Source organism: Chaetodon trifascialis, chromosome 1 (assembly GCF_039877785.1).
Source record: "Chaetodon trifascialis isolate fChaTrf1 chromosome 1, fChaTrf1.hap1, whole genome shotgun sequence".
Classification (NCBI taxonomy): domain Eukaryota; kingdom Metazoa; phylum Chordata; class Actinopteri; order Chaetodontiformes; family Chaetodontidae; genus Chaetodon; species Chaetodon trifascialis.
Window position 1 is genome coordinate 7,609,173 of NC_092056.1, and position 21,181 is coordinate 7,630,353.

The 21,181-nt window shown below is 42.4% G+C and overlaps 3 protein-coding genes across 3 annotated transcripts; 2 read left to right on the forward strand and 1 right to left on the reverse strand.

Annotated features, from left to right (window-relative positions):
* The first annotated feature begins 697 nt into the window (after nt 1–697).
* On the forward strand, nt 698–11,123 carry LOC139334320 (lactadherin-like). The gene is made up of 10 exons (XM_070967136.1): nt 698–917; nt 3,860–3,985; nt 4,070–4,201; nt 7,161–7,274; nt 7,513–7,694; nt 7,790–7,945; nt 8,037–8,181; nt 8,892–9,094; nt 9,186–9,341; nt 9,852–11,123. The coding sequence occupies exons 1-10, from the start codon at nt 842–844 to the stop codon at nt 9,993–9,995; spliced, it is 1,434 nt and encodes a 477-aa protein (XP_070823237.1). The 5' UTR covers nt 698–841; the 3' UTR covers nt 9,996–11,123.
* Nucleotides 11,124–12,957: 1,834 nt separating this feature from the next.
* On the forward strand, nt 12,958–15,160 carry LOC139331044 (hyaluronan and proteoglycan link protein 3-like). The gene is made up of 5 exons (XM_070962313.1): nt 12,958–13,099; nt 13,241–13,463; nt 13,552–13,697; nt 13,855–14,157; nt 14,850–15,160. Exons 1-5 carry the CDS (start codon nt 12,958–12,960, stop codon nt 15,158–15,160), a joined length of 1,125 nt encoding a protein of 374 aa, XP_070818414.1.
* An 873-nt stretch (nt 15,161–16,033) lies between these two features.
* On the reverse strand, nt 16,034–18,306 carry LOC139333568 (uncharacterized). The gene is made up of 4 exons (XM_070966049.1): nt 18,120–18,306; nt 17,301–17,478; nt 17,007–17,203; nt 16,034–16,657 (listed from the first exon to the last, which is right to left on the reverse strand). The coding sequence occupies exons 1-4, from the start codon at nt 18,144–18,146 to the stop codon at nt 16,352–16,354; spliced, it is 708 nt and encodes a 235-aa protein (XP_070822150.1). The 5' UTR covers nt 18,147–18,306; the 3' UTR covers nt 16,034–16,351.
* Nucleotides 18,307–21,181: the final 2,875 nt, after the last annotated feature.

Here is a 21,181-nt window from a genome sequence, read left to right on the forward strand (position 1 = left end):
CCTTCAAATTTAACATTGGGAGCGGAACATGCTGTCCCTAAAGACCTCATCTATGAAGCTGACAATTATTTTAATTAAGATGTGTTTAAGTGTCATTCTGAGTGACAGATACTTTCATTTTCACCTGAAACGACTGCCCAAAATAGCCTGTCAATAATCCATGGGGCTAATTCAAAGCCCCGCCTACCCTGTCAACCTGGCGTAGTGATGCCTTCAAATACTCATCATAACACAGGTTATCAAAAAACCCAAAATGTTGGGATTATCAGCCAATTCCACTGTTTGATGGATTGCAGTGACTTTAATTTTAGATCATCACAGTTGTTGAAGACGCGGAATGAAGTGAATACGGCTTGTAGCTGGTGTTTGATTATGTTATGATGATAGGAAAAAATATCCAAGTAAAACAAAAAACAAATACAATAGTTAGGCACAAAAAGAAATGAAAATATATTGACTAGATTGAGTTTGTAGCTGTAATTTGAAGTTGTAAGAATGAGAAAACATGTAAGAGACCTCTAAACGAATCACAAAGTAAAAATTGCAGGAATTTGAAGTAATAGGCTCCCGTGAATTAACGTGCTACGAAAAGCATCTCATCTGTTTACTGACAAGGCTCCCAGCTCTCCGCCCCCTCTAACGTCACATGTAGTTAACCCGGGTATTATCGAAAAATCCCGGCTCCTTCTTTCATCACTCGGCCGTTCCTTTTGACGCTTCAGTTGGAATCCCCATATTTCCGACAGCACTTTAAAGCAGCATTAGTTAGAAGTTTAGCGGTGCCGCGTCGCTCCGAGCAAACAACAACCCGGCGGAACAAACAAAGCGAGGGTAAACAAATATGAAACGTCCCGGAAATGTCACAAAAGCGACTGTTACATCATTTCTTCTTCTGCTTTGCCTGTATTCAGTTCGAGGTAAGTCATTTTTAAACCACAGACACGTATCAAATCTGATTACTCGCATTCAAACGCAACTCTGCTCAACTCGTGCTGTTTATGTGTGTGTGTAGTATTTCACAAGTTTCTACTTCTAACACCAGACTCCATTCACCTTTTCCCCATTCAATCCACAAGGAGACTTTGGCCCTGAAGTGTGCCACCTACTCTTATTTTCCTTTTCTTGACTCGTGAAGCTTCAGTTTTGTTTTCCCTGCTGTGCGCCTCGGTCATGGGAAAAGTGGGGGTTAAATGAATGACAAAGGGGAAGATGCGCAACAGGTTAGTCATGAAAAACCACGTCTTTCCTCAGTAATTATCTGCTGGAGTTACTGTTTGCCATCTCTTTAGTTTTAACATAATAATCACAATAAGCTCATTTGGCTTTATCACTACCCATCACCAAATTACTGTCAACATTAAGGGTTCAGGGTTTTAAGGGTTTTAAATAAAGCAGTTTTTCCCTTAAAACAGTATGTTATTTGTAAGTGTAAGTTCATCCCAGGATGCAAGTTTATTATTGTCCGGTATTGACTGATTAAATGTGAGGCCACTCTGTTATTACAGGTGAGATTCTGTTATTACAGAGTTCTGGTGGTAAAATCATAGGAGGCAGGTTTGTAAAGGAACTGTTACCTGCACGAGTGTGTGTGTGTGTGTGTGTGTGTGTGTGTGTGTGTGTGTGTGTGTGTGTGTGTGTGTGTGTGTGCTTCTTGCATGCACCACCCAAAGCACATAATAATTTGTGAAATGTAAAGATGGGGGGGGTTCAATGTGTCATGGAGTCAATAGATTTGTACACAGTTAACTACTGCTTGGGTCTACATTTAAATGTATTATTGTCCCCTTGGACCCTTATCTGGTTACACTAAGGGGTGGCGCAGATGGAGAGGAAAATAACACCATATGTGCTCGTGTCTGGAGCCAGCATGAACCACCTGTCCACTCCACCCACCTCTAGTCCAACCTGGACCTGAACACGCTGCCAACCAGCAGCGCCTAAAAGTCAGCTGGAGAGTGTTTTGACTGTCTTTACTCGATCTGGCTGCCGATCCTCTGCGGCCTCGATGTTTGTTTACATTCAGCAGCCTGTCGCTTTGCTCGCTGCCCACCTGTCAGTCAGGTGTGCTGCGTGTCCTGAGCCACTGACGAGCTGCTGCACTGTCATGTTGTGTAACTGCTCATTCCTGAAAGAGCTGCATGCATCTGTGCAACCTGGATAATCCTGCAAGCTCTTAATCTTGTTGGCTGTGTTGGCTGCATAAAATTGTGGTGTTTGTTTGAAATTTGTTTCCACCTGTGGACCAAGTATTAGTTTCAGTATCTCTGTGATAAGAAGCACTAACTGTTTTCAAGATGTGTTGCTTAAATATAGAGCTGAAACAAACGTCTTTCCAACATTTATTTGCAATGCACCTGTTTTCACGTTAAACTCCATTGCAGCCAGATTCATTGAGCCACATAAAACTTGATCTTAGCTCGCACTGATTACTGTTTAAATTGTTCTCACTGGTAAATTACATCAACACAAAATGCTTGTGCTTAGATTTGCTCTCATGCTGAAACATGTCACAGCATTAGCAAGCCAGTCTGCCCAGTTCTCAGATGTATTCTGGCACAAAACATTTGAGCACAATGACAAAATCTGCAAAATTATCATGTCTGCACACCCAATATCACATTTTTATGCCTCATTATTGTGGCGGCACACTTTCCAAAAAGAGGAATTTGGCATTACTCACAAAGTTCCTCCAGGTTTTTACCTCACAGATGCCAAAGAAAGTCACAGCAAAGTCCAGTAGTTCCACCAGGGCTGTTTAAAGCTTGAATGTTGACTCTGACGTGGCGTCTGATGAGTCAACGTGCTCGTTCAGAAACAAAAAAAAAGGCAAAGATTATGAGGTTAAGGTTTTGTCATTTTGACAGCTCTGGTGGGGCTCACAAATCGGTGCCCTGCCGCTCCCACACGAGGTCTCTGCCATTATTTCCCTGATCCAGCCAGGATCTGTGACTCAGCACTTTGGGCCTCACAGCCGACGCTGCAGCACAACTGTTGTTCCAAACGCTCAGACCAGACGCTACAGCAACAAAGAGGAAACGCTGGACATCCATCTTTTTCCCTCCCTGTTCAGATTCTGACACCTGTGAAAATTAGTCATGAAAATCAACCCTTGGATGCTTTACACTGGAAAACTTTCCCACTTCACACCCTTCTTCTTGTGACTGAGAGAGCTACTCATCCGCTGAGAGCCCTGCTAATGTCATCAGGGTTATTTTGGCCTTTTCAGCCGACGGCCTGTTTTACAGACTGTCGCTGTGGATTTTGAAAATATGGCCGTTTACTTAGTGAATCCACTACAGTTCAGAGGCAAATGTTTAGTTATTAGTCAGTTTAATAGTACAAAATATAGTGAACAAATAAATGCTACGATGATAAGATCAATAAGGCTATTGATCACCAGGGTCCCCAGCAGAATGTAAAGTAATATATCTAAAAAAATACAGAAATAAATGAGCCCCAGGAAGCCTCAGGAAGGATTCTGTGATGAATTGTCATCACTCGCTCTTCACGTTGCCCCGTTTTCTTCTACTCAACATACCGAATTCATTCATTTCCCAGACTGAGTGGGAGCTTGTCCTCTTCAGCCTGAGGGAGCAGCAGCGACAGCGTAACAAGATCAGGATGCCAGGAGTTTCTCTCATTTAAGAAACAGCAAGGGTTTCAAAACAACAACATGTGTTGAAGCTGCACTGCAGTCTAGTTTTCTGTAGCTGGGTTAGATGGTAACAAGTTATACACCACCATTGTTGAATAAAATGTGTCATGTATGTGTTGCATTAGCAAGAGTGTTTTTTCATCGTATTAAGGTGATGGAGATTGGATTTTTATACCTATCCCTCCTTGTTTCTCATCCACTCAGGCGACTACTGTGAGGTGAACCTTTGCCACAATGGAGGAACATGTGTGACCGGAGTAGGAGAAGATCCATTCATCTGCATCTGTGCCGACGGCTTCGGTGGAGACACCTGCAACCTCACAGAGACAGGTACATCCACGAGGAACCTTATTGGAGGAGGAGCTCAGTCAAATCACTCCTTTAACTAACCCCTTTCCTTCATCCGTCTCTCAGGACCCTGCAGCCCGAACCCCTGCAAGAACGATGGGTCGTGCGAGATCATCGCTCCAACCAGACGAGGAGACGTTTTCAACGAGTACATCTGCAAGTGCCAGCCGGGCTTCGAGGGAGCGCACTGCCAGATCAGTAGGTTTCTCCTGGATGTGATAAATGAGTTTGAGCTGCTTGTTTTCTCCCCTGTGCACATTTACATCCACCAAAAGCATCTTTAAATTCTGCTCTCAGCTGAGGTACACACGTTTATACCGATCTGTCAGTTTCTCATGTGATGTCTTATCTGTTCAATGAATTTGGAAAACTTTTATTTAACCACTAAGTGTTGATTTTAAGGCCTATATAAAAAGTAGAGCATCTAATACAAAGAATTTTGTCCCAACAAGTCAGCAGGCAGTCTTATACACATAGCATCAGCCTCCATTTTCAGTGTGAACACATGAGGATTTTCCATCCTGTCAGAGCATCAGCGGCGTGAGAGCCGTGCAGTCAGCTCAGCAGTTTCATGAAAGGATCTCATTCAGCGGCCTCTGCGGTCATTCCCTTTGGCTAATTAGCGAAAGGCCACTCCAAGTCTCTTAGCATGCAGACGCCCTCCGCGTCGGTTCAACACTGCATCTGTTTGTGCTCGAGCTCGCTAATCAGACCAAGAATTTGATATTAGTGAATTCCATCCGACCCTCTTAATGTAATGACCGTGCTTTACAAGTGCGAATGTCATCATCACAATCTGGAGTTAAAACACCCGTAATTTGGGATTGAAACAGCTTTGAGTGAGTGAGTCTGAAAAAGATCTATTACAGAAAATAGCTGAAGTTTGAAACTCTCAGGACTTATTACTGAAGAGACATTTTTTGTGAATGAACAGCTCAGCCCAGAGCCCACAGCCTGACCACCAATTGTAGTGTTTGTGCAGTCTGGTCGTCTACTCCCAAACATTTTCTAATTTTGACTAAGTCGGACGTCATTGGCTGGACTGGTGTTGAGGTGCTGGAATGAGGTGGCGGCACGGACATAAATCCAGAGCTGAAGCTAATGATATGATTGTGGTTGAACGGTGTGTCAGAGGTTAACAAGACAAAGATAGTTTGTACGAAATGAGCATTTAATTTGCAAGTAACAGCAGAAAGAATGAGGAAGTTAGAATGACACTTGTGCCATATTTCTTTAACTCACTCTTGCTTTGAGTGAACGTCAAAGCAACACAACAAAACAACCTGTAAAGCTGTTTCGCGGTGCTTCTCTCAGTAGGATCACCTGTTTCTCGGACTTATTATATTAGCCGCTCTGTGCCAGTGTTGTCACAGACATACAGGCATTTGTTTCTAAGATGTGAGCAATCCTCTTAGTGTTAACGGGAACAAGAATTAAACAGACCCATGTGGCATTACGTCAACCTGTCATCTGCTTTAGTTCTGAAGCCTGAGAGACTTATTTAGCGTAGACAGAGGAAAAGAGGCTGGACATAATTGAATTTTCATGTGTTGTTTTTCAGTGGAATCACTTCAATGCACTCAACATCAGTTTTAGCATGGGATGCGTTGCTTTGCATACAAAAGCCATATCATACTAATACATCATATGCACAGATAATGTGTCCTGAAGGGACATGAACTTGGAGTGTAAATGGCAGTAGGAAACAACTGAATGCAAATAAAACAGATCAGATTATTTCTTATTTCAACTTTAGTATAAACTAAGTGCACTTTCACTATGATCCAAATACAGATGAGACATAAACAGAAATATCGAGTAGCTTTGCCTTACACCCCATATATATACATACTACTACTAATAATAATAATAGTAACAATAAACTTCACATACGCAGATTCTTGCACATACAAGAAATGCAGCTCAAAGTGCTTTACAGCAAAGAAACCACATGCACCAAGTGAGTGTTGTACATAAAAAGACAGAACGGACATAAAAACAGAGATAGAAAATGAATTTAAAATAAGATGGGGAATAAAACCACTCAAAAACAGTGAGAAAATAAAGTTAAAAACAGAGTACAGAGCAAGCAGCAGGGCGTGGAGCTGCACTCAGACCTGATCTGGCTGCAGTGAGGACTGTCTCAGTGCATATGTTGGGTCCGGGTGAGGGAAACATCATAAACGTGCATTAAGATCCAGTCAAAACCAGCAATTCTCTGACAAAACTACTGTTTTTGACCACACGATAATGTATATATGCAAAGACAGTCATTACCGAGGGATCTTAATGCAGGTTTTCCAGTAACTGCTGGATCTTTGTCTCATCAGCGCATTGCTTGTATTGACAGTGAAGTCTGAATAATGTTTAAAGCATCCCTCTGTGCAAATATTTAGGTCACTTTTAAGATGAATGAAAAGAGTAAAGCCTGCAGCTGAGCATTGATCCCATTCCTCTAAGTAAGCCATCCAGACATGCTGTGCAAGCTTGCCACCTTGTGGAGATCAGAAGCATTGCATGGGCAGTAGACAGGAAGTGACCACAGAGTTTGTTGCCATGGTTATGGTGGAGGAAAGCAACGCCTCTATCTGAGAAAAGGCTGGAAAACTTCACACATGACACTGATTGGCTAAAAGTGAATTTAGCTGAAATACTAAATATATTCTAAAGAATCTGGTTTGTTTGTTTGTTTGTTTGTTTGTTTGTTTGTTTGTTTGTTTGTCCTTTGTGGACATCAGAGATCTTCATGCTCTCTGGTCTCATTATCCAGTTGCCTCAGTACACAGTTAGTTTATGGGGTAACTGATTCATTCAGTCAGTCATGGAGCAAAATACAATTATCAGCCGTGACCTTTGACCCCGAACCTGCTGTGCCCTTTAAAGTGGTTGCCCAGAGTGTCCTCAGCATTGCCCTCATTTCTGTCATCATGTTCGGTTTAAGAGAAGCTCCTTGTCACCAGCTGTGTGTTGGAGACACACTGAGGCTATTGTGGCCCTCCACCTGCCGTCACCCCCCCTCTGTTCTCCCTCTGAGCCGTTTGTGGGCAGGTGTGCACCACCTCTCGAACAGTCCTCCTTTTTTTGTGATTATTGTGGCGCACAAAATGTTTCTCTGTTAGCTAGCTTAAATAAAACAGTGAGCTTTTGTCTGTTTCAGATGTGAACGACTGTGCCAACCAGCCCTGTACTAACGGAGGGAAATGTCGGGATCTGGACGGAGACTACACCTGCCAGTGTCCCTCACCGTATGTGGGAAAGCAGTGCCAGCTACGTACGTTCACCAGCCACCATGACGCTTCATTCATCTCTTACTTTTCCTCAGAGACCTTGTTCAACAAGTTAAATGTAAACGACATCAAAGACTACGTTTCCTAAAGTGGCCAAACGACAGAGTACTATGTGTGGATGAAACGTAATAATAATAAAGAAAGAAACCCACACATTTAGTACAGAAGTAGGTGTAATTACTCACTTCTACCCTTCATCGCATTTTAATGGTTGTGTCCCAGGTTGCATTTCTCTGCTGGGGATGGAGGGAGGAGCGATCGTGGAGTCCCAGATTTCAGCTTCCTCTGTGCACTACGGCATGCTGGGTCTTCAGCGTTGGGGCCCCGAGTTGGCTCGACTCAACAACCAAGGCATCGTCAATGCCTGGACGTCCGCCGCCCACGACAGGAACCCCTGGATCGAGGTGAGGCAAGCGAACGCTTCAAATCAAAGAATAGAATCATGAAGCTGAGCAGCGAGAGGCGTGAGGTTGACCAACGCTTGACTTGTTAACAACAGATCAACATGCAGAAGAAGATGCGTCTGACGGGCATCATCACTCAGGGTGCCAGTCGCATGGGCACGGCGGAGTACATCAAGGCCTTCAAGGTGGCAAGCAGCTTCGATGGAAACTCTTATACCACGTACAGAGCGGATGGCCAACGGAGGGACAAGGTTAGAGGTCTTCCCTTGTGTTAAATACAGCTTTTGTGCTCACAATCCCAGCAGCTTTTTCATAACACATTTCCCCCATCTGTGTGCGCAGGTTTTCGTGGGCAACGCAGACAACGACAGCACAAAGACCAACCTTTTTGACCCTCCCATCGTGGCCCAGTACATCCGCATCATCCCTGTGGTCTGCCGCAGGGCCTGCACGCTGCGCATGGAGCTGGTGGGCTGTGAGCTCAATGGTAAACACGCCACAAACAGATAAGAATAGTGGCCAGAAAAACAAATGCGTTGCCCAGTTATAGCCGCTGCAAACTTTATAGCAGAAAAAGTGTAGAACGTTTCTTTTGTTTTTGTTTTTCTCTCTGTTTTACTGTGTTTGGTTTCTTCTTGCTGCGGTTCCGCCGACAAACGTAATGACAGTCAGAGAGTTTATTTCCACTTCCATCAAGCTGTGGTCAGATAGAAAATGTATTGTATCAACAGTATTCTGTGGGTAGACCTCACTATGCGACAATAAAGCAGCCAATCCAGGCGCAGGCAGAGACTGGGACACACGGTGTTTCTCTCCACCTCCGTCCCTTTGTCCTTTTGTCCTGTTTGACCTAACAGATAAAACATTCACAGAGAAGCATGAATGTGTACACACTGCATATGTAGCTCAATGCACTGTATTGCATGCGTTCTCCCCCTCTGTGCGCCTCTTTCTTCTCTTTCCTCTTGGTCATTGGTGGGTGTAAAAACATTTTAATCTTCTGAATCTCTCTGATTTTCTTCAAATGGATGAAGGGTGAAGTTAATTTGTCTTTTCTTTGGGTGCATTCATTTTCCCCCCTCTTCCTCTTCCTCTTCCTCTTCCTCTTCCTCTTCCTCTTCCTCTTCCTCTTCCTCTTCCTCTTCCTGTCGCTTTGGCTTCCCTCCCTCCGTCCTCCCGTCTGCTTTTGATTCACAGTGTATTCAAACGCGGCAGGTTGCTCAGAGCCTCTGGGGATGAAGTCTCGCCTCGTCTCGGACGGGCAGCTTTCGGCCTCCAGCTCTTTCCGTACGTGGGGCATCGACACCTTCACGTGGCACCCTCAGTTCGCCCGGCTGGATAAGCAGGGGAAGACAAACGCCTGGTCGCCCGCCCACAACAACCGCTCAGAGTGGATCCAGGTGAGGGAAGAGGCAAAGTGACATTACTGGTAAAATGTCTTTGGAGGCCAGCAGGTGTTGCAGAGTACAGTTTTCTTTGCTCCTCCACCAGGTGGATCTCGAGAAGACGAAGCGCCTCACAGGCATTATCACTCAGGGGGCCAAGGACTTCGGAGTGGTGCAGTTTGTGTCTGTGTTTAAAGTGGCCTACAGTAACGATGGGGAGTCATGGAGTACAGTGAAGGAGGAGAACACCAGCAGTGATAAGGTCAGACATATGAGTGTTGATTAATACTTTTAAGGCCCAAAAAGTCACACGTAATGTCAGCTTCGCTTCCTGTTCCTCCCTCCTTCCCTTTTCATGAGTTTCAGTTTATTTTTCTCTCTTGCTGGAGGAGTGGACGGCCTGCTCTCCTCATCACAGCCTCTTTTCTCCGAGATGATCCAATAAAACTGTAAAACGAGCTTTGATGTTTTTACTGGGAGAAAATGAGGCCGCCCGGGGCTGTCGCCTGAGTGCTCTGAACGTCTGGGTGGGGCTCATCTGGGTCGTCGGGTTGTCAGAAAGCAGCTCAGTTTGACTGACATGGCGTTTGATGGATGTATTCACCAAAAATTATTTTACATTAGAGCATCACGAAGCATCTTAAGTTATGTCCTTCCTCCTCATAAACTTTTTTTTTGGGAAGACTCTTTGGGAAATAGAACAGAATTAAATAACTTTTGCTCAATAAGTCATTATTTTGCTGCAACCGTTAACCATAACGCTTATTTGCAGCTTTTCCAAGGCAACATCGACAACAACACCCATAAGAAGAACCTGTTCGAGCCTCCGTTCTACGCCCGCTACGTCCGAGTCGTCCCCTGGGAGTGGCACGAGCGCATCACTCTACGCATGGAGCTGCTGGGCTGCGATGACTAGAAACTCGTGGGTCTCCATCTAACAGTGCTCCATCCACATCCAGTCGCTCCATCTCCTCGGACCACAGCAGGGGAACGGATCGCAGACATCTGTTCTGTGCTCCACTGGTTTCTCTGGATAAGATCCTGTTGGCTGCTGGGACTGTAACACTCGTAGCACTTTCTGAATAGAGACTTTTTTTTATGTTTAATAGAATTGTTTGACATTGCTCACACATTATGAAATATCCATGATTTGAATTTTAATAGCTTTGGATAGAACAGAATTCGCTTAGATTTGCTGTATTATTTTCTCCTTCTAAAAACAAATTGATTTCAGGGACACTTGATAATAAAGCTCTCCACTGAATTTTTTAACAGTCTGCAGAGGACAGACGACAAACATCCTGGCCAGCATACTCTCACTGTGCGCATCGTCCAGCTGCTGTTTACTCGAGCACAACCCAGCATGATGACGCAGAGCCTGTGCAATATGGAGAACGTTTTGGCATTTTCATCCTGGAAGAGATAATATGTAGAATATAAACCCTTAAAACTGCTGCACACAGCAATCAAATGATGAAATGACAAACTGAAAGGCTTTTTGCAGGTTTTTAATTTTTTTTTTTTATTTTAGCAGCTTCAGTCTTACATATAATTTCATTGTAATTTAATCCTTTTTACAACAAATGTGAAACACGTAGAAAGATGTGTAGAAAATAAACATTGTTTTACATTCTTTTTTTTATTCATTGTTGGTCTTGAACTGAGATCATTTATTAAGTGTTAAGAGAAATCTTTGTGTGCGTTTCCTCTCGACCGAGAGACACACAACACGTCTTTGTCATGCTGTAGTTTGAGCTTTTGTAAATGAATGTCACCAGTTGTGTGACAGTTTCTTTCCCCTGACGGCCACACGGTCAGAGCGGCTGTTGGTGGCTGATTTCTGCATGAGCAAACTGGGTCCATATGCAGGGGAGGAATAAGCACTACCACTGTTCATTTTAGGGGGCATCTCTGCAGCATTCAGATGCTGATATAATCCAGAATCTGGACTTCCTTTTGTAACATATCGCTGTCTAAAACTAACATGAGAAGAAGGTGCAGTCGGACTTGATGCTCTCAAATAAAAGTGAAACATTTCAAAGAACCTGCTGTCATTCTGATTTCCTGCACAAACTTTCCCAATCACACAAAAATGTTGTGAGTCTTCATGCTGGACTACCGGACTTTAGCCTGCTGTTTACAAGACTAATTACGCCCCATTAGCCACTCATCTCCCTGTTAAGCCCACAGTCCTGGTATGTTTGGCCCCTGGCAACAGCTTTCATCTCTATGAAATGAATGTGGTGGAGGACGGAGCGTCTCTGACACATCTGTCCTCTCTGTGTACGTCTACACCTACTGGACTGTATGTGGATGCGTATGTTTTCCACAACATAGCAGGGTTTCCTATAAAAGATCATAGTGCTTTAAGGAAAACACAGCTGGAGTCGATGTGGGGACCCTCTGAGACAAACATCTGCTTTCAGAGCGTTAAGGAGGGATGCAAAGCAGTTTTCTCCCAAGATTCATCCATAAACAGCTCCACAACACGAGTCTGCTCGATACGGTTGGTCCTAATGAATAAATATGACTAAAATATACAATAAAAACTGTGATTCTGTAACTGTTTAACTGCTTTACAGTACAAATCACTTTTGTTGAAATCATAGTCATACTTTATCTGTCTGGTGAGAAAAAAACAGAATGATTTAGCTGAATAACTAACAAAGTGGAGAGTTTGAGATTCAAATGAATATTAAGTCCTTCAGTAAAATATATTCAGTGTTTGAGGAATTGTTAAAATTAGAACTAAAAGAAAATGTGCATATCCAGACTATTGAAGATAAAACAAAAAACAAACAAACATTCTTACTTTGCTTATGTCTGCATATATAAATGGACAGTACTGATGAATGAAACTGGAGGACTTGTCCATATGTGTCTTCACTGTCCTCCCTCCACTCACTGCGTACAGAAGCACGCACAGGTGAGTTTCCCCCTCAGCAGTCTGAGCTGCTCTTCCGGTGGTCGAGCAGCATTTCAGCCCTGCGACCCTGCAGAACACACTGATCACTATGAACTGACGGCAGCTGCACCTGTTTCATCATCCGCAGAGACTGGAGGACACGAAGCTGCGTCTCTTTTTTGACTGCCACACTGTTGCGCATCTGAAGTTCTGATTTGGTCCCAAAAGTCCGCTGATTTCTGCACATCTTTTTCTTCTGCCGCTCAGCATCAAAGCTTTCAGTTCGAGAGGATTAAACGAGGCAAGCGGAATTATCGAGGTGTCTGCGGGTAAGTGAGGATAATAAATATGATCAGAATGACTGCAAACGCAAAACTTAGCATCACTCAAATGAGCTTCTGAACTTCTAGTTTTTAGATTTATTTCTTCTGCATGTCGACTTTTTTTTTTTTTTTTAACCTGATCTTTGTTCTCACCTGGCGTCCAGGTAAATAAATGTTGCTGGCTAAGGATACAAGGGTGAATCGTCATGTATTTAACTGAAATGCTTATGGCGTACCTGCAATGTTGACAAAAGAAAGAAAGAAAGAAAGAAAGAAAGAAAGAAAGAAAGAAAGAAAGAAAGAAAGAAAGAAAGAAAAACCTGCTGAGATGCAAAACATTTATATTTTTTGAATAACTTAAGTTACAGTTTTGGAAAGTGCAGAAAACGATACTTTCTCTGAATTTTAAAGCGCTTCATTTTTATATTGAATTAAGAGTTGATGCTGATGTCGTGCTTCCCTCTAGTGGCGCTGTCCTGTCACTACACCAGATTGTGTGCTGACGGAAAACATGAAAATACTACTAAAACGCAGTCATACAAACGTAATTATTGCACTGTGCTTGTAGGGTCTAACCAGCTCAGCACATTTCCCTCCACAGGCTTGAGGATTGAGACCATCAAGGATCAGGGTTTGCCATCAGAGCCAGGATGACGACGATGATGATGATGATGATGAGGATAATTTGCTGCCTCGCTCAGCTGGTTCTCTCAGGCTGGGCCCTGACTGCCCCCACAAGTCCAAACAGCTTCTTCTACCATAACTTCCTCAAAGGAAATGGCAGCAAAGAAAGTAAATTAAAACATATGTTCATGTTAGATCTAATCACACATCTTTTTTTCAGGCTTCAGCTGTTGATTTCAATACAAATCATAAAAATGTGTTCATGTTCTCAAGCTCTGTTCTTAGATGTTCTGTCTGTATTCCCTACAGTCCATTTCAGTGGTGTGAAGCTCCACGTGGACTCAGCTCAGGCCTCGGTGTCTGCAGTCAGAGGGGGTAACACCACCATGCCGTGCAGGTTTTGGTATGAGCCTGAGCCGAGTTCACCAAGGGAGGTCCGGGTCAAGTGGTCCTGGCTGCCTGCTGCTGGGGGACATGAGACAGACGTGCTGGTGGCTATCGGCTCCCACAGTCGAAGTTTGGGGGAGTTCAGGTTGTTGAAAAGGACAAATAATGAAGTCATGATTCTTCTTTTCTGTGATTAGCAGCTGCATGAGCTTGTGTGTCTGCTGGTTGGTCAGGGGTCGTGTGCAGCTCAGGCAGGATTTCCCAGGAGATGCTGCACTGGTGATGACCGATGTCCAGCTGAATGATACAGGCCACTACCGCTGCGAGGTGGTGGACAGACTGGAGGACAAGAGCGCTTCAGTCTATCTGGACTTAAAAGGTACAATATGTCCACCTGTGCTGATACTGTGACTTCCAGATATTAATAGTACTATTAATAGTAATAGTACCAATAGTATTTCTGAGTAATACTGTGAGGCCCACATACTTTGTGTAAATGTCCATCTTGCCACTGTCTCATTAATTCCTCCACCCAGGTGTGGTGTTTCCCTACCAGCACCCTCATGGTCAGTACCACCTGAACTTCCAGGGAGCCCAGCAGGCCTGCGAGGAGCAGGACGCCACACTGGCCACCTTCCCACAGCTCTTCCAGTCCTGGAAGGAGGGTCTGAACTGGTGCAACGCAGGCTGGCTGGCTGACGGGACAGTCCAGTACCCCATCACCCGGCCCAGAGTGCCCTGCGGGGGGCACGGCCTCGCACCGGGGGTCCGGACCTACGGCAGACGCCACCAACGCCTCCATCACTACGATGTCTTCTGCTTCTCCACTTCACCCCGAGGTGAGGTGGCCTTTTAGGAAGTGGAAGGTGTTGTGTGACCAGCAACGTCACAGGTTTGAATCTGGTTGTTAAAGCAGGAAAAGTTCAGGTTTCACTGATGACATTAACGATGCCTCATCAATGTCATTATTTACACCTGCTGTGACATGTCAAAATATCCTCTGTGTAGAGCCTAAATTCCCTCGCTTTGACAAACTGCTTTGAAACTGTCTTCATTTCGCTCCCTGCCTGTCAGCTCTCATTAAAAACCTCTGACACTGAACAGTTTGCAGCGTGCAAGGAAGCCTCATGCAGACTGCACCGAGCTCAATAGTGAACAATTACTGCACTGTTAATTTACTGTGAGCTTCAAGACCACTAACACTGATAAGTTAGAATAATAATTCTTTTTTTCCTGATTTGAATCTTTGAAGCTCACCTCTAAAAAAATGACAGCTTAATATTGCTGTATATTTACTGTTTTCACCTAAAGGCTGGCCTCAGTTCTCGTTTTTATGTATGCTAGCAAGTTTCCCAGCCAGCACCTCAATAAGTCTAATAAGAGAATTGAAAACAGAATAATGGGATACAAAATAAATATAAGTCCATATTTTTCACTTGAATATTTTCTTCTATGTGCATTAGATTCAAGAGTCTGTGGGCTGATGATGGTCTGAAACATGAAAATGCTTAAGAGTGTGTTTCCTTCAAAGGCAAAGTCTACTATCTTCAGGCCTCTCACAAGATGAACCTGACTGAGGCTCAGCAGGCGTGTCAGGAGAACGGAGCAGAGATCGCCAAAGTCGGACAGCTCTACGCCGCCTGGAAATTCAGAGGGCTGGACCGCTGTGACGCCGGCTGGCTGGCCGATGGAAGCGTTCGGTATCCCATCACCAGGCCCCGGAGAAACTGTGGTGCCTCTGAGCCGGGGGTGCGCAGCTTCGGCTTCCCACCTCCCCAGCACAAGCATGGAGTCTATTGCTACAAGTCAGATGATGAACGTAAATCTGCCATTTCTATGTAAAGCTGGCAATAATTATTCAAGTAACATGGAGACAAGAGGAATTGAGAGAGGTCACACGTAGACATAGCTTTAAGATTTTTTTTCTCTGGGGTGGGGGGTTGGCACTATAGGATAGAGTGACAGTGAAGAGACAGATTGGAAACATAAGGGGAGGGATGTACGACATGCAACAAAGTTCCCTGGTCGTAAACTGAATCAGGGAAGTTGTGGTTATATGTCACACATCACAACAGCAGGTCGCCCACACACTGCTTCATTTGATGGAGTCACAAGCAAAAAAAGGTTCAGAACTTAACTCTCATCATGTTTTTCTATCAGAACTTTCTCTCTGTAAATTCCTCTTTTTGTACATGAGAGCAAAGCATTTACTTTAAAATTGCCATTTATGAGAAACTATTCAAATTAGCACCTGCAAACTAATAAGTACATGAGTTTGGAATTGATCAGCTGATGAAGATCATGACGTGATTCATGAGCTGAGGAAAAGCTAGTAAGTTAACTCTGAGTTGAGTTTCATTTGGTTACTGACAGTCCTACCGTGTGATCATGTTCCTCCAGTGACTTTCACACTACTGGAAAAATGACTCATTTTTGTGTAACAGATGTCATTTTCCAAACCATTAAAATCCTTGAACACAAGTTCTGTTTCTGTCTCTTCACACACACACATTGTTCCCCCACATACACACATCTTTAACAACAGCGCAGACATCTGAAACGGCCACCTGTGACAGAAAAAAATCTGCATTTAGAGCTGAAAATAGAAAACGTGGCTGGAGGCCAGTTGATGCAGGAGCTTTATTTCAGTAAAAAACAATGAGATATTTCAGGCTCTACAAGCAGCAGCTTCACTTGTTTTGTCTTTTAAAAAAAAAATTAAAAAAAACACTGGTCAGAGTATCAGTAGTGCCCGGCTGTGAGACCATCAGGCTGAGGTAGGCTGAGCAGTCTGCACTGCAGAAATCTTTGGTTTTTCTTTATAATTACACGCAGTATATGTCTCTGTCTGTCAAACATATAGGTCTGAACATAAAGTCAAGATATTTTACACAACTGTTTGCTTTTATACACAGCATTTTCATTTCTAACTATTTCATTTGTAACTAATACAAAATACACTCTGGGACTGTAGGTAAACAAAAAAAAGTAATTTGTAAGTGTGTGTGCATGTGTGTGTCTGTCAACCCTTTCCTACTCACACTCAGCTTCGAAGAGCAGTCTCTCGATTTTCATCCGGACGTCTGCCTTTTTCTGAGGGGACAACCTTTTGAACATTTTTGCAAGGTTCATGAAATAGTATTCATCACAGTCTTGTGGTTTTTCGATGCTTGTCTGCACAGCTTGGTGACTTTTGGGCGTGAAAGGCTCTACAGCCGTCCTCATCTTGTAAACAGTGTCACATCCGTTGGAGTTGCTGCTGCTGCTGCTCTCTCCTCGGCTGCTTTGGTCATCTGAAGCCAGGATGATGGTTATGTCCTCACTGTCATCGTTGCTGTCCTGTGGAGACAAAAAAGGTATAAACAACATCAAAACCTGCTCTGTGATTCAGCCCCAGACTCCCTTTAAAAAAGACCTAATTCAGTGAGTTGTATAGTGAAATTTTGTGAAATGCTGTCTCCATCAAACACTTAATAATTTATTTTCTGTTTATGTCAGCTAGAAAAAGCTCCATCATTCATAAAGAAGAAGAAAATGAGGAGCTTAAAATCACAATAAAAGATTTACGTTATTAAGTGGAACATGACAAATTTAAATGTTTATGAGAAAATGTGCCACGATAAACGGCTGACAGGAAAAGTGAGGAATATGTTATCACAGCCTTAATGAGTCATATGACGACGTAAACCTCTCCGGGCGTCAGCGATGGAGCGATCAATCCTTCGGTTAGGACTCTCTTGTTTTGGGCTCTCTGCTGTTGCGTCCGGCGGCAGAATGGAAGATGAGTGGTGAAACTGTTTTTCGTCATCACCGTGGCTGTGCAGTACAAACAGTGGTAATGCCGCTTTCTCCTGCACTGCAGTCCGCATCTGTGGATCGTGTACTCTGAAATATGAACACATTTAAATCATGAATGCATTAGTCGTTAATCATTTGCTAACAATGTCAATTGATTACTAAACAGAACGTGTAAAAACCTTACCTCCAATGTAAATGGCTTTCATTAGATGAATGTTCAAATGACCCAGAACTCTGGAGCGTATTGTGGGTTTGAACAAGGTTGGCAAACAAAATGGACAATGATATTTGCTCGGAGAGCAGCAATTGTGGCATTTTTGCAGAGGAGGAACTGAAAATCCCTTCTGGATGGATTCATGAACCTGGAGCAAATAATTCAGTCATTATTAATAAAGCCTTGGCTTCTTAAAGAGTCCTCTTATGGGTGAGATGCAGCTCATTCAAAATAAGTGAGCTACTTATACTGGAACAGACGAAGACGAGCCATATCTATAATTCAAAATATGTTGCGTTTAACATTGCCAGCGCAAAAGAAATTCAAAACAACAAAGCATGTTTGCACTTTCACTTTGATTTCAAGAAGTTCTGTGCCGAATAACTTTCCAACGGCTATCAGACGGCTAACCGTGCTAACTTTTACACTGCTGCTAACCTGTTGTGATATTTCTATCCTGGAAAAATGTTTTCCTTTAACATTTTTACGGTTAATTCTTTCGATGTCTTAAATGACCGTTCAGTACTTTGGAGTTAACACTAACAAATACATATTATTATTATTACTATGATTAGCATTCGTTAGCAGGCTAACGTTGCCTGCAAGATAGCTGGGTTAGCTAGACTGTTAGCTAATAAGTTAGCTTAGCAAGTCAAGATGAGAACTTATTTAAGGCATTTAGTCAACTACACTGCTGGAAGTCAAGATAACACAACAGGGAGACATGAATGAGATGCTGTGATTATAAACAGTCTGTAATTATTGTCGTTCGTTCATGTATTTGCTTACTGTTAACGGTTGATAATCGTCCATCATTCCCACAAAGCGCTTCCGATTTTTCTCCACGTTTTTTTTTTTTTAATGTTTGTTTGTGTTGTTTCTTCTTCTTCTTCTTCTTCTTCTTCTTCTTCTTCTTCTTCTTCTTCTTCTTCTTCTTCTTCTTCTTCTTCTTCTTCCAGGACAACTTCCGCCGCCTACTGGACATGAAGGAAATTAAACGAATTTTTTGCTTTTAGGTAAGTAATTAGGCGACTTTAAACTTACAAATAAAAAGAATGATTATTTCTACTAGAGGTTGATACTAGAAAGTTTGGACAAACTACAAGATCCATTTAGGACTTTGTTGTTGTCATCCACCCACTATAAAGCCAGCAATATGTCCAATATTTCAGCTGTAACTGCTAATAAATGATCTCCTGTGTAGGGAAATAAAACCAAAATGCATTTAAGTTCGTTTTTGTCTGTATCATAAAAGTCAAAGTTATAAAATTTCACTTCAGAACGGTCTGAGAGCTCCTTGTTTCTTACATTTGGGATGCTTACATTTGAGCTGTTTCCAAGTTTTTTCCAAATATCATATTCACATGCAGTTTTTTTGTTTACACATGTGACAAAAAGCATTTATTTGCTTATGCTTCTATCCCTTCTGGAGTCTCTCAAAGAGGGAAGCAGTTTTAGAAAGTTTTAATTATTCAAATCCTGCAGTTTTGCAACACTAATCATCTGTACTTTATCTTCAAATCTAAAATTCAATATGCCTTTATTCGTCCTTTATTCATAAAATGGAGGTTTGCACACAGCCAGCAGGTGGCAGTCAGATGTTTGGATTCTTTCAAGCAGAACAAAATGTGCAGAAACAACAAACTGTATTCACTCCCTCAGTTATATAAAAACACAGTCTTTAGAGAAATTAGAAATCGCCTTGTTTTAACATGATCCACTAGCTCGATCACATGGCCGGACTGGATGGATAGATTTCCTGAATTCACTGTAAACAAACGCCAGTCATGTGGAAAATGTGGCATTCGTGGAAATACAATGAGATTAAAGTGAAGAATGCAGGATGTCACAAATGTGACTTCTGAAAGTCTGAGGTGAAATGTGACGGCCGCAGACAGACGGACGAAAAACAGCAAAGGAGAACAGAGTGTACAGTCACTGAAGTATGTTCACAGACCCCGCAGTGCCTCTCAGGTTTATGAGACATTCATATGAGGGACAGCGTAATATTTGCTGTGCAGCTGATTCAGCAGTGCAGGTCTTGTTAGGTTCATGCGAGGAAACACAGTGACAAAGCCAATCACTTACAAAACCAATCACAGCTCAAAAGATTTCAGTTCTGTGAATCTTCATAAGGGCTATTTAGACATGCAAATTATATAGAACGGCCATACAGTCAAACCGAACAGCTGGAGTAAGAGTAAAGAAATGTCATGTGAAAGTATAACGCAAGACTGAGTTATTATGGAAGTACACAAGGAGGTTCAATGGAATCCACAGTGACTGAAATTCATTGAAAAGGAAGCAGATTCATACTCTAACATCCACACCCATGACTGAGAGTGCATGACACAACATTTCTGAGAGTGGATACTTTAAGAAGGAGACTTTAATTATATGGCAAGTTAATGCAGCTGCATTACAAAAAAAGAAGAACAGGCAAAACTGTAGCCTGTGATGAAATGTGGCCAAAAACAGAAAATAAATATCAAGGTTTGGTGAGCTTTAGATCACATAAAGCACTTTCAGTTCCATCTTGCATGAAAACGTGACATGATGTCTTATTATTCAATTTAAAAAAAGTTGTGCTTGAGTTTTAGGTACAGTGATAGAATGCATATCCTGTTTATGCTATTTCAAACTTGCACTTGCCATATTACATAATTTGGTACTTACACTCAACCATATTTCAGAGGGAACTAATGTACTTTCCACTCAACTACATGTACTTGATAGCAATAGTTACTAGTTTGCTTTCAGATTACAGAAAACATATGATCAGGTTATATAATACAATAAATTATTATAGTTTAAAACACCTGACAGTCTATGACTGGCAAAATTTGCTCCACCTCATCCAGCTCCATCATTGATTTATTGCTCCCATAGTAATGCAGCAGTAATGATAATATAACATTATGATTATATAATAATACAACACTGACAGAAGCCATACTCCATAATGAGTCCTCTTACTTCTGATACTTACAAGTACATTTTGCACATACTTTCACCTCGCAAACTATCGGTTGCCATGAAAACTGAAATATTGTATTAAGATGCAGGGTAATAAAATACATTTTGACACTCAATCAATCAAATGAGAGGAAAGAGATCATCACACACAATAACAAGTTCACCAAACTTGCATGAAAATCATCTTTAGTCCCACATGTTACGCTTTCAGTTCTGAGAATCTCTCGTCACATTTTAAACATGATATTGTCATTTTATCACATGGTGGTCAAATGAGAAGACAAGTGACCAGTGGTATCAGTCTGTTATCGTAAGTGAAGTTATCTCGAAACATTGTACCAGATTCAATACATGAGCATGAAGGCTTTTCTTCAGTGTGTTGTTGTAGACTGAAAAATCAAGAAAATCTCAATCTCAGGCTCCAAATTGGCAGAATGAATGTCAACCTATGAATAGAAATATTACAAGCCGAACTGAATTCCACACTTGGCGACCTCCTCTTCATATTTGAGGTTCTCGAGGGTGTGAGCCCCAACTTAAGTAATATTTTGGTGTAACCTCAGGAAACTGTGTCATGGAGTTGGTTGGGAAGTTTCTAAACAAAACAGAGAGGTCAGCGGCAGGCTGGTGAAATAAACACCACAGCAATGAGGAAGGATATGTTGTCCTTTGTTTATTGTGTGTCTGTGATTCAGAGTCTGATACGAAGTGTGTTCTGTGGAAGCACTGGCAGCCTCATCTTCCATATTACATGTATTTTCATGTGTGTTGTGTTTGAATAAGTCTCTCCCAGATGACGCAGCTGAACTAGGCTGACACAGGAAATTGATAAGGGAAAAAAATCTGGCAGGTCATCTGCACAATGCTCACAATGT

Coding starts and splice junctions, on each gene's coding strand:
- LOC139333568 (XM_070966049.1), bottom strand. CDS start 18,146: ATGATGGACGATTATCAACCGTTAACA. Junction 17,204..17,300: donor GAAAGCCATTTACATTGGAG/GTAAGGTTTTTA, acceptor TTCATATTTCAG/AGTACACGATCCACAGATGC. Junction 16,658..17,006: donor CATCGCTGACGCCCGGAGAG/GTTTACGTCGTC, acceptor TTGTCTCCACAG/GACAGCAACGATGACAGTGA.
- LOC139334320 (XM_070967136.1), top strand. CDS start 842: ATGAAACGTCCCGGAAATGTCACAAAAGCGACTGTTACATCATTTCTT. Junction 918..3,859: donor TTGCCTGTATTCAGTTCGAG/GTAAGTCATTTT, acceptor TCATCCACTCAG/GCGACTACTGTGAGGTGAAC. Junction 8,182..8,891: donor GGTGGGCTGTGAGCTCAATG/GTAAACACGCCA, acceptor TTTGATTCACAG/TGTATTCAAACGCGGCAGGT.
- LOC139331044 (XM_070962313.1), top strand. CDS start 12,958: ATGACGACGATGATGATGATGATGATGAGGATAATTTGCTGCCTCGCT. Junction 13,100..13,240: donor AGGAAATGGCAGCAAAGAAA/GTAAATTAAAAC, acceptor TATTCCCTACAG/TCCATTTCAGTGGTGTGAAG. Junction 14,158..14,849: donor CTTCTCCACTTCACCCCGAG/GTGAGGTGGCCT, acceptor TTTCCTTCAAAG/GCAAAGTCTACTATCTTCAG.